This window comes from Scomber japonicus, chromosome 3 (genome assembly GCF_027409825.1).
Source record: "Scomber japonicus isolate fScoJap1 chromosome 3, fScoJap1.pri, whole genome shotgun sequence".
Lineage (NCBI taxonomy): Eukaryota > Metazoa > Chordata > Actinopteri > Scombriformes > Scombridae > Scomber > Scomber japonicus.
The window spans coordinates 3,818,313-3,834,868 of record NC_070580.1 but is presented as its reverse complement, the minus strand read 5'-3'; the positions used below and the strand labels follow the sequence as shown (position 1 = coordinate 3,834,868).

Here is a 16,556-nt window from a genome sequence, read left to right as displayed (position 1 = left end):
GTTTTTGAGTCCATTACACTTGGTGGCATCCTCCTTGATATGAAGGTGTCGACATGCCTGCTGCTTCATTTTTCATGTCTGTTGTGGTTTTTTGCTACAAGTTCCATAGACAGTATGAACACTATAAAAAACACTTGAACGTGGACTGGAGTGGCTGTTGATATTCCAGTGAACACCACATTTAAACAGACATGAGCAGGATTTCATACAAAATGCTTTTACGCTGATGACATTTACTTCCTCAAAGCTATTATTATCTATTGTATATTAATGTTAACATCATACCAAATAAACCAAAAAATGTATTTGTTTTGAATAGATTTAGGTGACATATGCAATATGAAAGCTAATTTATGCATATTCTAAATTTGTATTTGACTGACTGAATACTGACTGAAATCTGATGGTTTATAAAACATGGCTTTGACATGTCAGTTATGTCATTTGTATCCTTTGTATGTCTGTATTAAGATACTTCATTTATATTCTCTGTTAGGCGCCATAACCTAATCCGAGAATGTACCTTTACCTGTAGTGTTTGGACTTTTTTTAACCTTCCAGGCCAGTTTTTGGGACACATTCATATTCTTACATGTTTATTGCACAGAGATGATGGATGGAAAATGGTGTTTCATTTATGAGATTAAACTTCATGTTGAGGTGGAGTCACTAATGCACAGTAACCCGATATTTACTGTGTTTTCTGTGATTTGTACATAAGCTGTTCTCTTGTTGATCAGCTGAACTCATCAAGTGCCACAAGCTAGTGTAAAGATGCTGTAACAAGTACCAATGTCATGGATAATACGGAATTCACTTACATGTATTTTTGGTATTGTTTTCTCAATAAATATATAGTAACCACTCTTCTTCTTCTTCTTCTTCTTCTTGTGTTGAATGAACAGCTGTAGCACCCTGTTGGCCAACCCAATGAAGCTTTTACAACACAAATCAAAGTATTAAAAAGACTTTTATTTAAATATTGTGGATTTTGCACAAAACAACAGGTGCAAAAATGAAAATAAATAATACAATATTCAACCTTGTGCCAGTTTAGAAATACATAATAATTGTCGTGGCGTGTTCACAGTGGAATGTGGTTCTACTGACTGAATAAAAATCTAGATAATGTGCTCACTTCTGATAATGATACTGATAAAATCAAATATCACAATGTTTGATCAAATACTGATATACAGTAGTGACTTATACTGTATATCTATATTATGTGATAATATTGGTGTTTACAAAATATGTTCACACAAAATGCATTTCTGATAAGTGAATGGAAGTGACAACATCATTGTTAAATGTATAGTGTAATGTATATGTATAGCAGTTAATTTATAATGAAGTGAAGGACAGTGTTAAACTCTTTACACTAAAACTTCTTTAATTCCCACATTTTTTTGTCAACTGCTAGAGATGAGGTGCAAAGTACGAGTTATAAAAGGGTTCAGATATGGGTATTCTTCCTTTAGTCAAGTGAAGACTGATGACCATTGAAAAGGTGCATGTTGTTGAAGACGTGATGTAGTGTCAGCTGCTGTTTGGTTTCTCAGCCCTGGCAGATGCTGAGGTCTCTGGCTTTCTTTCGAAGTTGTGCTAAAAGGTGTTGAAGTTTGGCGTCAAGTCCTTCGAGCTTTGATGACTTTCGAAGGATCTCATCCTGCAGACCCCTCAGGGTATCTGCTTTACCTGGAAAAACATAGAGAGTACCATGAGAGATCAGGGATCTGACGAAAATGCTGCAGTATAACTAACACCACTTTCTAGGGCCAGTGCTCCCACTGGGGAATTTGATGGTTTTAAATACCTGTGTCAGTCTATGTACAAGTGGAGGTTACACATAGGTTTTTCAGTTTTTTTTAAAGCTTATAAGTAATATTTATAGACACAATACCTTTTGCTATCTGAATATTATAAAAATGTAATTAGTATCTTCCTACCAGATGTTTAATTTCTGGCAGATCATGTAAGATAACTGATAAGAAACTGCCTTTAAAGGAATAATACAAGTAACAGCAAATGTAGTTGAAATATTGATAATGTGAATAAGATTTTCAAGATCTTAGGTGGGCCTAAGACACACATTTCAGATGTATTTATCAAGTTTCAAGGAAGACTGAAAACTTGATGATTTATTACAGTTATGATGCTGTCTCATTTGAGGGTGAATAACATTTTGGTAGCGTATTTTTTTGCTGTATTACCTTCCAGAGCCTTCATCATACCGTCAGTGGTGTTGGCCAGAGCTCCAGCGTCCTGCTGCAGCTTTGCCAGTCGATCTCCCACTGGCCCCGACTCTCCACCAGACCCGCTGGCAGCAGCTGCATCTTTCAGTTTATTCAGCTGGTCCTGCAATGACAGCAGGTCCTACAAACACACACATACACACACATTTGTATTAGTTAAACACCCTGACGATATTCACTCTCATTTGATATTTCCACTACATCATTTTACTCCTTACACCAAATTCTGATTCTGATTTAACCCACTACAAAAGTATTCATATTCATATTTCACAGTAGAGCAGGTCTCTCACCTCATTTGCATCGGCTGCTTCATCTTCAGCATTGTCTGCATTGTCCTGTGCATCCTGAGCCTGCTGGCCTCCTCTCTTCAGCAGGTCTTTGAGCTCATCCAGCTGAGGTTTGACTGGCTTCATCAGTGTTGACACATCATCCAGAGCCCTCTCTGCTGGAGTCAGTTGTTCTTTGGCCTGCATGAAGAAATTCAGTTTAAAACTCAAAAAATGAAAGAATAGGTTATAGTACATTGAGGCCACAATGCTTAGACATTTCACATTTGCACATTACTGCTTTCTACCTTGTTCAGATTGTTAATCAGGTCATCTATGCTGTCCATGTTGTTCTGCAGTTTTTCCTCCAGGTCAGAGAGGGAGCCCTCCACCACACCGAAACCTGCCAGCAGCCCATCCACATCACCCTTTACCCCCAGTGCCTTGTCTCTGTGGATGTGTAAGAAGAAAATGAATGTGCCATTCATCATCACCACAAAGACATAATAGAGTTCTTAGACTCATCCTCAGGAGGAGAGGAAGACTGAAGGTCCTACACACCTTCAAAGAGACCACAATGTTTTATTAATTTGCCTCAAAAACCAATTTCTGTTCTTCTAGATAATAATAAAAATAAAAACTGTAGGGACAACTTTATATTAACTGATACATACAGTACCAGTCAAAATACCAAGTCAAGTCCTATTCCTTTGAATGAGAAAGTGTGTCAGAATTTCTGACCTGTCAGGAACAGGGTGCACCAAACGGGTGTAAGTGTATGAAGCCTTGTTGCCTCAAGATTCATTTAAGATTTTTGTAAGTAAAATGGTCATTGGTCATTTGGGGGTTTTGGGTTATTCAGAACCAAACCTCACAAATAGTAGAAAAAGGCAAAAAAATATTGATTTTAATAGCAATGATAATGTTTATATTATCCATATCTAAGAAATAAGTAAGGGTACAATACATTTTGATTAAACACTGTATTCAGTGTTTACAGTTTATACAATGAAAAACTATAGATCTCCTTATATATAAAATTGTAGATATTGTGCTGTGTTGATTTTTTGAAATATCTCTCCCAAGATTCACATAAACATTATATTTGACACCCTGAGAAACTGATTTTTTTCTACTATTCCACATCCTCTTTTTAAATTCCATTAAATGCTGTGAATATGCAACACTGAACACTCTTTGAGAAAACTGCTTTATAATGAGAAGCAGCAGTGTGATGTTGGACTATGAAGGTCTACCTGGCATCCTGGGCTTCTTCTAGCAGTTTCCTGGCTGCGTCCAGCTGCGGTTCGGCCTCGTTCAACACGGCCGTGCTGTCTGGTAGATTGGCTGCCAGATTTTTGAGCTCCTCCAGTTTCCTTCTCAGAGTGGCCAGGCTGAGAGGCAGTTTGGCTTTTAGGATCCAGTCGCTCACCTCCTGGATTTGGGCCAGGTTGGAGGACGGGTCTGAACACAGAAATGTAAAAAGACCTCAACATCACATACAGTACTGCTGAATCCATTTACAATCATCATCTTTACTGAAACTAAGCCTCCACTCTCCTCCATACATCAGTCCATCCATCTACACTCATCACTAAAACAAACTTTACCTGACAGGAAGTCTTTGAGCTCCTTCACAACATCGCGTGTCTCTTTTAAGTCACCTTCTAGAACATCTCTGGTCTGCTTCATCCTATTGGACAGCTTCTCTGCAGACTGTCTCACCTGATTGGTTGTCTCCTGTGTTCTTTGGAGCTGTGAGGAATTGAAATGAATTTAAATATAAATATATAGAATTGTAATAATCTAAACATAATCTTCAATCTGCTCATGTTTTAGTCATTAAAGTACTATGGAGTGTGTGAGTCAGTGTGTGTGTGTGTGTGTGTGTGTGTGTGTGTGTGTGTGTGTGTGTTTGTGTGTGTGTGTGTGTGTGTACCTTCTCTGCAGCCTCTGTGATTTTGCTGGTGAGCTTGTCCAGTCGGTCTTTCACATCCTTAGCATCAGCGTCTGCCCTCTTGCTGAGAGGCAGGGCACCCACACATATTTCTCCCTTTTCACACAGTGGTGTTCCCTCTGGTGGACACAAGTCCCCACCCTCACACTGGAGAAGGGTGCAGGGCTTTGAGCGGACACTGCCACACACCTGGAAAAACAGAACAAAACGATGTATAGATGAATGATCATTTAGAATTACACTTCAGCTTCAGTTTAGTACACATCACCTATTCCAATATTTGTTGAAACACATTCAAAGGCTTCGAAATCATCACGCCACTACAATCTGGCTCCCTGCTATATGAAAGGTGGGTGGTGGGCACATGTACCTGTTTGGCCACGGGAGTGAGGTCAGGTCGGGAGGCTATGTTATAGTTGAGTTTGTCCAGATCTCTGGTGTTTCCTGGTTGAACTCTGTTATGAAGGTCCTTAACCTCTTCTCTGACATCCGCTGACTCTTTCACCGTCTTCTCGCTGGCGTCTACTTTCTTAGCCGCATCCGTAGACTCATCGTAGGCGTTCTTGATGACAGTGAATGCTCCTAAATCCAGAGAAACATTCAACATGAATATATTTTACTGCACTCATTGTATCAGAATGTCTGTGTGAGAAACAACGATTGGTGATGGTGAGGTGGTACCAAAAGTTCTATCAGAAGATTTATAGTTTCAGTTAATTAGAGTCAATTGAGTGTACAGTTGTTGAATTTATGTACAAAACTAACACCTGCAATCAATCCATCACTAAAACTGAGAGCTGCAGTGTTTTCTGTGTCTTTGTCTCGGACCTGCATTATTGTTGTTGACGGAGTTCGTCATGGCGTCTTTCTTGGCATTGTACTGCACACGCAGGCTCTCCAGCAGAGCCTGCAGTTTGACCAGCTCTGAGTCCAGGCCAGGTACTCTGTCCAGAGGTGAAAGGTCTCTGTTAACCTTGTCCATCTGGTTCCTGTGAGACAACAAGAGATGTTCAATTAGGCTTCAGTGAGAATAAAATTTAGTGAGTTTCTGTTGATTAGAATTTGAAATCCAGATTGTGTCTGTTGTCCTCCTCCAGATCTCAGTAGTCCCTCACCTGAGCTTGTTCAGTTGGGACAGGACATCATCAATCTGTCTGGCACTAGTGGTAGGAAGGGAGATGGAGTCCCGGAGCAGGTTCAGGTTGGCCTCCAAGGTGAGGATGCGAGGCCCAAAGTTTCCAAAATCACCTCCTGGACGAGTAGGGAATCTCGGGGAGAGTCTCTCCAAAGCTAAGCTGAGGTTCTGTCGCTGGGCATCCAAGGTGAAGTAGCAGGAGGGACATGACTCACAGCTAGGGAAGGAGTCACAGTGTCCTCGACTGCAGGAGTCACAGCGAGCCCCGGTGACGCCCGGCCGACACAGACAGGTTCCTGTCTGCTTGTCACATACTTCTGCAAGGGTTCCTTTAGTATCACACTGACACCCTGTGGAGGAAGAGAGATCACAAGAAAGATCAATTCAAGCACCAGCCAGAGGGTTCAAAGCCTGAGTGGCCCTAAAATCTAAAAGTTTTTAAAGGATTCTTCGGGGTTTAATCTAGAGTAAAATAAAAGACTGTTAGCATCTACAAAAGTTATTTTACTCTAGAAATGTTGTTAAAGTAATAATAATAATAAAAAAAAATGGTAGAAAAATAATAAATCTCTTGAAAAAAGTTTGAATAAGAATCACTCATTTAAATAATTAGATGGTAAATAAGTATAACGGACAAAAATCAAGCAAATCTCAAGTCTTGTTGAGGGTAACAGTGCCAATTATAGAGTTTGTCTAATAACACCACTGTCATGCTTCCACCATGCAATCAGTGTAATAATTTATATTGATGTATCAAAGGAATCTGTTTCAAGTTTACAGTGGATTGACTATGGTGATATACATCCATAGAGGACCTTTGAGGATTGATGGTAAAGACACTAATCACACCTGAATTACCCGCAAACTTAACATTCTATATTTCTTCATGTTTTTAAAATGAATGAATAGCCAGAATGTTTATTATCAGTATGATAACTGTCATGCAAGTGTGGTTTCATTATCTTAACTAACTAAATGTGAGAGTCGTCTTATTTAGGAGCCAGATGTATTTGTAATCATTGTACTGTGAAGAATAAATAAACCAAACACAAAGAAAGAAACAAGATACAGATTTTATCCATAACTCAGATAAAAAAGAAAACAATAAAAGGAGCAAATAAAGAGAGTTGACTCACGACGGCAGCCAATCAGAGCGTCTCCATATGTGTTGTCTGGGCACTCTGTACATTTTTGGCCTCCAAAACCTGATCTGCACTGACACTGACCTGTCCTCTGAGAAAAAGGGAACAAAAATGACTTTAGTGTAATCAACTGCACAAATACACATCAGATATAAACTCAACATCATGAGCATTTCTGGTTGAGTTAGTAGTGGCAGTAGTAGTAACAACATTTATTCTTACTGCCCATACATTATGTTCCTCCTCCTTCTAGCTAAATATGTCCCAGGCTTGTGTCTGAGTTCCTACATGTATAACCTTTGCTGGAGTTGACTGGTGTTGACTATAGGGGTGTAGGGAATAGGTCATACCTGGTCGCAGGCATCACTGAGTGACCTGGTGGGGTCACAGCTGCAAGGCTCACAACGTCCTGACTGTTTCCAGTAGCCTTTTGCGCAAACTTCACAGGTCAAGCCATGGAAGTGGGTACGGCAGGGACACTGGCCTGTCACTGGGTCACAAGTATGTGACAGTGACCCGTCTGGAGAACAGGAACACTCTGGACAATAGGGGAGAAGTACTCGGATCAAATTCCACACATATATACATGAGTCCTGTATGGTATTGATGGCAGTAACAGTGGTTGGTAACAATGCAAATCAGTATTTTCAAAATCCCCATACTTTTGAAGATTCTGTGTGTTTACAAGTAAACAAAAGCAGAATGTGGTGTTGTGTGTATAAAAAAGGGGGAAAAATCAAAGTGTAAGAGGACTCACTGGAGCAGCCCAGAGGGTTGGAGGCACTCAGACCGTAGTGGCCTCTCTTACAGCGGTCACAGCGGGGGCCTTCCACATTTACTTTACACTGACAGGAGCCTGTGCTTTCGTCACACCGGCCCTCATTCTCTGTCCCCTCAGCACTGCAGACACAACCTGCAAGCAACACAACAATACAAACATGAGCCATTTCAAAAAAGGTCAGATCTCTATGAAGGTACTTCAGTATAGGACATGAAGTAAGAAAAGGAGTGTTGTGAAAACTTTGAGTATGTTATATAGTACATTCTGGCTGACCACTTACGAATGCAGGCGTCAGGACGATCCATTTGGCTGCGGGGGTTTGGCTGGTAGCCTGGGGCACACTGGTCACACTTTGGCCCTGTGGTGTGGTGCATACAACCTTCACAGACACCTCCGCTCCTCCCACCATTGGCCTTGAACACCTCCTGGTCAAAATGACAGCGCTGGGCGTGGTTGTTACATTCACAGCCTGAGGAAAGGGTGAGAAGGATAAGTACATGAACATATGGGCTGGAGTCAATGGATGGAGACTCCAAAACATTACATTTGTAAGAAGAAAACATCAAGCATCCCATTACGTAGTTAAAAAAAGATCTGATCTCATTAGAGAGATGAGTTGTAGGTGGGTGAAGTCTTACGTTTGCAGGTATGAGTGTTTCTCTCCTCTGCAGGTCTCCAGGGTAGATCATTGTAGAGATCAGCACAGCGCTCACAGTTCACACCTGCTGTATTATGCTGGCAGTCACACTGAGGGTTCACCTACAGGGAGACACAGAGACATGTATGAGGAAATGTTTGAAAGGCTGTGATCAGCAGAAGATAGATAGATAGATAGATAGATATCCCCCAAACACCTGGATACACACCTGTATACCATTGGACAGAGCGTTGTTGTAGCCTTCTGGCAGGCATCGGTTGGCGTGTCCGTGGCACATACAGCTGCCCATCACCCTCATTTCCTTCAGAGCGTAGAACCTACTGAGAGCTCTGCCTGGTAGATGTGGTACATCACCCAGCTCTGCCAGCCTCACCCTCAGTCCCGTTAAACCAGACATCTCTGTGGATGAGACAGCTCTCAGTCAGTCACTGGTCTACAACATTCAAACAGGTCTGTGAGTCATGATGTTAGACTTACCTTCAATCTTTTGGCTGTTGGGAGCTGAGACATAAGCATACTGACGCAAAGGACTGAACTGGATCTGGAGAAGAAAAACGTAGAATATGTTGTATATGTCATGATTTTTTCTTTTAAAGTATATTTTTTCGGGCTTTTTTGCCTTTAATGTATAGGACAGTGGAGAGAGACAGGAAACAGGCAGAGAGAGGGGGAATGACACGCAGGATAAGATCACTCGGCTCAGGATTCAAACCAGGGTCACCTGCAACAAGGACTGTAGCCTCAACACATGGGGTGGGAGTGCTACCTGCTGAGCTATGCTCAACCCCGTCATGATTCTTTCTAACTGGGTATTAACTGATCATTTGTCTTGTTGCCCTGTAGGATGTAATTTCTAGTCCTGGTGATGTTTAATTCACAGATGTCACAAAAAAACAATAAATATATCTATATATATCTATATATAGATATAGATATAGAGATATATATGTGTATTATTAGAGTATATGGTGAAAATAACATACGCAGCATCATAAATATGTTTGATTGTATTCCCAATGCATCAAAAAAAGTTCTGCTGTTAAAACACACTGAGATGATGTCATCATGTGATGAGGACATGTCAGAGATCTCACAATATGCTTTAATAATAGTAGAGGAAAATGTGGGGAAAATATGAAAGCTGCTGTTTCTTCAAAGTAATAATAATGCAAATAGTGTTTTTCTAAATCTAATAATAATCCAAGTTGAGAATAATGATCTTGTATGGTCTGTGCTTACGATCTGCTCTTGGTATGGATGTCCAGTAGGGGGCAGAGTGTAGCAGTATGTCTGCTCCAGGGTAAGTGGCGTTGATGTGGAGACACCAGAGAATGACTTTTGACAGTCTGCAGCCATGTAGATGGCGGGCTCCCATGTCCTGCCATTATCCTGTGTCCTCTCTATAATCAAGGCACTGGGACGAGGACCCTGCAGAGAAAAGCAGATCAATAAAGAGATAAATTAAACAAATTCATAAATTATGTTTGAGCTCTAACTAACACAAATGCACCCAGTTTTATTGAAATATGTTAAGAAAATACTTCCAAAGCTAAATGATGGAGTCCACTTTCAAGCATAAATTGATTTATGTGTGCATCCTCTCTTATTTTTTGTATGTAAAACATTAATGAATTTAAAACCAGACGTATCTTTACACACAGTACCTCAGGATTAAAAGACAATAGTAATAAGAGCATTTCTGTGTGAGTGATAGTGTTCATGTGATCTGACAGTGATTACAGACTGTATCATACCTTAAAGTTCAGCACCAGGTTGTCCAACTGGAACAAATTGTTGAGGTCCAACTGGAGAGTGACCGGATTCACCTCTACAGGACACACAAGAAAAACAGCATTTTCATCAAGTACACAGATACATTTTCATAGTAATAATAAAATAGTTAATTGTTTTTGGGTCTTTTTTACATTTTATAAAACTGGTCTATTCAAACTGATCCTCGGCTGTTCCCCGCTGTCTGTTCAGCAGTTTATAGTGAACAGTGACCTCTGGTGGTGAAAAATAAGAACAGCACTGCTCATTAAATAATTCTACAAAAAAGACTATGGAACGTTTGCTCTGCATATGAATAATTCATTGTTTATTTTGTATTTAACATAAATACTGGTGAATTTCTATCATTATTCCTTTGTTTCATAGGCACCACTGTAGTTTAAAGATTATGATGCTGAGCATGATGTGCAACGTCTCTTTCAGAGCTGGGGATAAATGGACCTTTATTGGACCTCTCTCTGATTCAATTTTTGCCATCTTTCTATTCTCTGTAATATAAAAGTCTGAAATTCCCAAAGAAGTCTTTTTTCTTCTTTTCTTTCACTCACCTTTCCTGGACTGCCACCACCTCTCTGGTCCAGCAGTGGACAGGACATCCTGGACAGTGTGGGCCAGCCTACTGCTTGGGTTCCTGGAGTCACATGGACAGCACTTCATCCTCCTCTGAGAGAAAAAAAATACAAACAAAATCCATAACATTACTTTACTGCAATATTGCATGCATGCATGCATATATGTATGCAATAATGTTACAATGAGTGTGTCTACAAAGTGTTGGTCTTAAAACTGACCATTGGACCTATGACCAACTTTCAGATTTGTCACTGTCCATGTTCCATAGCAGGTAGATAAGTGGTGTCACTGTGCAGGTCATCCATGGCCACAGAGAGAGAAAATCAATACGCCTTAGACAGAAAGCCTGCTGACAGTTCTTTTTATACAGTGCATAACAATGATTCTTTGAGCTGGTCAAAAAGTCAAGGGCAGACACTTTATCTCAGTATAAGACAAGGGAAACAATGTACTGCCCTAGTTTTATGTTGGCCATATTAAAGTTTTTGGATCAATGAAGCTTGACTTTTTCACAGGGAGAAATACATTCATAAATTGTGTAATACAAAGAGTCTCCAACAGAATTTTAATGTTGGTGAAATTCAAAAATGGTTTCACCAGCACAATTCTAGTCAACAACTGCACAATGTCTAATCCAATTTTAAAGGGAAATTTCATCTAGAAAATATGTGTTAGGTGATTATCTATTGACCTGTGAGTGAACCAAAGCACCTGTCCAGTCAAATGAACACATCCAATAATAAACTGTTATTCCACCTCTGATAAGTTACGTGCTGTTCATGAAGACACCCGAATAACACTTGGACAACTCCCCACACAAATGCTCACAACAGTGGCAGCTGGGCCACGGCTTTCACCTGCCAAGTCAATACTTTGTAGCTCCCAGTCTGGCATGCAGACAATGACCGTGGCTGTGTTCCTTGTAGGGAAAACGTTCCCTCTGGTTTGCTCATTGTTACAACATACATTCATCCAACTACGTGTCGCAACTCACTTTCCAAAATCTAAACAGCTTGAAACATTTTGAATCATGCAATTGTTATTGTCAAAATAACGTCTTTTCAAATATTTCACAATGTGTGTCTCAGCGACCTCATTCCCATAACACATTAACTAGCATGCTGCTAATTTTCTGTAAGTTTTGAAGAACAAAGAACAATCTGTCACTGTATTATCATGAAGAATATATAGGAGGCTTTAGAATAGAATAGAATAGAATAGAATAGAACTTTATTGTCCACCATGGTATAAAATTGTCTTTGGCTCACCAATAACAGACATAGAGTAGACAGAAATGATATAAGATCCATAAAATCTATAAACTAAAATAAAATCATTCTTAAAATACATAAAATACATAAATACATAAAAATATTTAAAGTGTATATCAGTTCATGTGTGTGTACTGTGTATTGATCACTTGGAAGTGTTTAAAATATGAATTGCACTTGGGATAAAAGATTTCTTATAAATATTCCTGATTGCCAAAGGAACTCTATAGCGTCTCCCAGAGCTGGCTAGAGACAGGATGAGAGCTGTCAGTGATGATGCTCATCGCTTTCTTCCTTTCCCCTTCAGAGAACAGCTGGTTCAAAGAGGTTTGAGGTGAAGCAACTATTGCACTGGCCAAGACGACTATCTAGTATCTAAATGGTTGTTCTTAAATTGTCAGTGCGACTGACAATGTGAATGAAAGGTCAAAGTGATATCTAACGTCTGTGTAGAGCATCATTGTTCAAAATGAAAACATTAGCAACAAAGTAAAAAGCTGCATTACAGAGAAAAGTCTCTGAAAATTGCTTTCCTCTCCTTTAAATATGGTTTGTCTATTCTTGCTTTTCCTACATTGAAATGGATTTTACTCATCAAACTGTTTTTATTTATTCTCTTTTATTATGCAATTATCATTTTATGATTTGTTTATTTTGCTGCCTTGTGAAGCACATTGTACCTTGGATTTGGAAAATTGCTCTATAAATAAAGTTTATCATCATTATTATTATTATTATAAATCCTATGATGAAGCTTTGATTTAACTGCGAAGAATTACACAGTACTGTGGACTTGTGTGGGGCTATTTATACTGTCATATAAATATCATGGCATTGATATCAGGTTGCAGCTTATCCTGCTTGTCAGGAGTTTATTCTGAATGACAACACATTTACATTTTAGAAGTAATGCTTCAATATTTGATTATATCATATTTCTATTTTGATCCCTCTCAGGTAGCTGTGATATAAGGTGGGAAATCTACATCCACATAGGACGATACGATATGCATCTCGATATGTAGGCTACTGTACGATACACTAACCATTCACATGAAGCATCTAACGATTCAGTACGATATGATTTATCTTCCTACCGCGATTCAATCATGATGCAATCACGATTCAAAAACAATGCAAATCTGTGCAAATTCGACTCAACTTTATTGTTCCATCTATTTATTTAGCTATAACGATGTCAAGTCGAAAAAGAACCAACCGTGTAACAAAATGCAGAATGTGTAATGACATGATTCAACTCTTTTACCCACCGGGCGCGCGCACAGAGACAGTTTTCTTTTAGTACAGTCTATGGGAGTTTGTTTAGGGACCAAACTGATAGCTTAGTGTGATACGTCATATACCGTTGGAAACCTCAGACTATTGGCTAAAAGGTTATCAACTTCATTTCACCGAATATTTCCATTGGCTGGAACCTGTCAATCAAAGCCATGTTGTAGTTGTCATCGGTCACATGTCCTCATTGGCTTTGGAGGCATGTACTGCCTAATCCTAAACACCGATTGGCTTGTGTGTGGTGTCGTCAGAAGCAGGAGAGGCTCGCAGTCGTAAACGACATATAAACGTAGACGCCGCATTGACTGTGGAGAGGCGTGCCTAAAGCGCCTCCATCTTGCTACAGGGCTAGCAGAGTCAGTAGTGCATGTATATCTATGGAGGTAAGAGCTACCTCCACAGTTTCAAAAATTATTCACTGAAATCTAGACTGATTTCCAAACGGTTTGATTTGTTAAAAACATGTCTATCTATCTGTCTGTCTATCTGTCTGACATTTCTAACAAACAATCCGTGTGAATATATGTTGACAATTGAGCAATTGTATTTATTTATTTATTTTTATTACAATGGAGTGATGTATGATCACTTTTTAATAGTGCAAACACGTCATTCCTCTATAGACATAATGCGCTGCAGGAGCGAGTGGCCCTGTACCAAGATGGTCAGCGTGTAGGCACGTCCATAGACATATACTGTATACGGGCACGTCGCTCCAATCGGCAGCAGTAGTCAATGCGGCGTCTACTATATATGTGGTATGTATATGATCGTAAACATCTAGTCACGTGTACTCTGAGATGGACGTGCAGGTCAGGAAATGATGTAAATGGACCGTATATGGTTTGTTCCGTGTGAGTTACGTTACATGTTGGATTAAATACATGGACATATTGAGGAAAGTATTTTGGTTTTATGGAAACGGATTTCGTATTTCACAAGAATGGATACTTGGCGAGCTGTAGAAAAAGTCATGTGTCATAAGATGATCGTTGTGGATAAAGGGAAGACTTTGAAGGTATGTAGCATTATAGCTGTTCTTACTTTAGCTGAGTGGCTAGCCGAGCTAATCGCTAATACTATTACGGCTGTGAGCAACCATATAATTCATGAGTGGTCTTGAATGAATCAGGGCAATCTAAGCTTTCCAACAATGTACGGTATGAATATATATGTTTATGCGTTGGTGTTTAAAACATTCAGAAGAACTTGTCGCTACCTCCCAACTTCTGACCCGTCCCGTAGGCGGAACAGTGTGCTTTAGGCTTATAACAAATGAAGATAGATCTCTTAAATTAGGTTACTTAAGCATTGAGGAAGTGTTTGTCAACATAAATAAGTTGGCCTTTTCACAAAAAGGCACATAGGCCTAACAATAGTGGAACTCAGCCTACAAAGCTGTCAGGACATGCCATGTTTACCGGTAGCCCACTTCCACACGTTTGTTTCTGGTTTCTTGTCGACTCTGTTGCCCTGATGTTATTGTTGTTATTCTTCTTCTACTTCTTCTTTTTCGGCCCGGATGTTGATATTCAGTGACTAGTGACGCCTGGTGGTGAATAGGTGAGTCAGAGTGTGTTTGTCGTTCCGCAACAAGTAGTTCGCTTGTGAGAAACGGCTGATAATACAATATTTTACCATTTTGGTTTTTGTGCTAAGTCGGGCTAAAATCAAAATATCAGTGTTTCTTTAATATATCAACCAGCTGTAAGAATATATACATGCATAAGCCATGTGTATGGGTCATGCTGTTGCAGAGGATCATGGCTGTAAATATCAGCTTAAGTTACGTAAATATGAAGCAGGCAGAGTTTTATCATTTCTTCCCTGAATATATGGCTTTAAAAAACCATTATCTTTGACTTATCTCTTCACCTTGCAGGATCACAAACATGCCAGTCAGTCATAGCCCTGCAGATAAACTCTGGCACTCAGAATACCTCCTGCACAGATACAGCTCTTCAACCACAAATAGCACTTTCACCGACACCTGAACTGATGCCAGCTGTGTCATATTTAATACCTTACTAGCTCACCTCAACTTCAATGCTTTCATATTTTTCTATCATTGCAAACAGTAAATCTTATCTAATCTCAGATGATAAATCTTTAACACAGGCGACAGGCTCAGGTGTGTCCATGCCATTTTTACCACTATTTAACCTCAGTCCCCCCCTGTAAAGCATGACTGAGGGATTCTTTTTAACTTTGTATAAATAGGTGAAAAGTGATTCAACGTGGAGGCTTTTGCCCAAGGTTTGTGGCTTTTGGCACTACAGTGTGTGTCATCCCAAACACACACTGTTTGCATTTAGTCACTGCCAACAGCTGTTGCATCAATTGACCATGTATTTTATCCTTAGTGAGGGTATAAACTCTACAGTGGACATTATGTTAAAATTAGTAAAGTAAACAAAACCTGTCTTTAGCATCAAGAAGTCTCAGGTTACATTTTAACTAATGTTCACTGCTCTAATGCATGATGTGAGAAAGACAGCAGGAACTAAATGACCTATGTTGGTTACAGTTATATGTAAAGTAGTGCAGTGCATCTGACAAAGAGCATAAACAATATATGACATGTATATTTATCAAGACAGATACCAAAAAGGCATATTTGGCTTTCAACTATAAGGCGTCTGACGACTGCAATGAACAATTCTGAACTGCCAAGTTTTTGAGACTTCTGACACTAAAATGATTGGGTCACACAATGTCCTGTCCCTCCAAATCTATCGGAATTTTAAGTCTGGGTGTGCTGCAGTAATAGCAGTCTGTGTTACAAAATCCCAGCTTTTCCAGGGTATGTGGAAACACTGTTGGCTCTTTCATACATTTACCACATTACTATGATAATTACTACATAATAGATACTATCTACAAAACTAAACAAAACATCTACCAACATCCAAGGACATGGTCGCTCTAAACCTCCAACATTACAGTGCCAAAATCGGATAATTGCAGCAGTCTGATAAAGCGTATCCATCACTACCTGTCTAGTTTTCTATGATGTCTGAGGTCGTCATAGTAATCACTCTTGGTTTTTCAGGTAGTCATGTGAGTGTGTTTCTGTGTGTCAGCGCTGAGATATGGCTGAGTGTGTTCCTGCCCCACCCTGTCTGGACCAGGTGTGGCTCAGGTGAATAAAAGGGGAAAGTGTTGATCATTCAGAGAGAGAGAGAGAGAGAGAGAGAGAGAGAGACAGAAAGTCCACGCCTAACACAACTATCCCTTCCCTCAGGCAGATTCAACATAGCACACACACACACACACACACACACACACACACACACACACACACACACACGCACACACACACACACACACACACACTGTAAGATGTAAAGATCATCCTGTCTGCTGCAACTTCCTATTTGATGGAATACTTTAAATATTAAAGTACATGAAAACCTTTATTTAAGTAC

The 16,556-nt window shown here is 39.7% G+C and overlaps 1 protein-coding gene across 1 annotated transcript; it reads right to left on the bottom strand.

Moving 5' to 3' along the window:
- Positions 1–951: 951 nt before the first annotated feature.
- lamb3 (laminin subunit beta 3) lies at positions 952–11,335 on the bottom strand. The gene is made up of 22 exons (XM_053315472.1): positions 11,318–11,335; positions 10,780–10,849; positions 10,537–10,651; positions 9,952–10,025; positions 9,437–9,625; positions 8,675–8,738; positions 8,406–8,596; positions 8,178–8,298; positions 7,820–8,008; positions 7,516–7,671; positions 7,109–7,296; positions 6,753–6,849; positions 5,597–5,966; positions 5,310–5,470; positions 4,852–5,063; positions 4,464–4,670; positions 4,135–4,279; positions 3,781–3,988; positions 2,833–2,974; positions 2,549–2,725; positions 2,214–2,376; positions 952–1,698 (listed from the first exon to the last, which is right to left on the bottom strand). Exons 2-22 carry the CDS (start codon positions 10,780–10,782, stop codon positions 1,559–1,561), a joined length of 3,312 nt encoding a protein of 1,103 aa, XP_053171447.1. The 5' UTR covers positions 10,783–10,849; positions 11,318–11,335; the 3' UTR covers positions 952–1,558.
- Between the last annotated feature and the right edge of the window lie 5,221 nt (positions 11,336–16,556).

Bases quoted from the DNA above. Each gene is read 5' to 3' on its own strand.
- lamb3 (XM_053315472.1), bottom strand. The intron at 2,975-3,780 runs GTAGACCTTCAT...ACACATCCACAG, and splicing joins GAAGAAGCCCAGGATGCCAG to AGACAAGGCACTGGGGGTAA. The intron at 2,377-2,548 runs GTGAGAGACCTG...GTGTGTTTGTAG, and splicing joins AAGCAGCCGATGCAAATGAG to GACCTGCTGTCATTGCAGGA.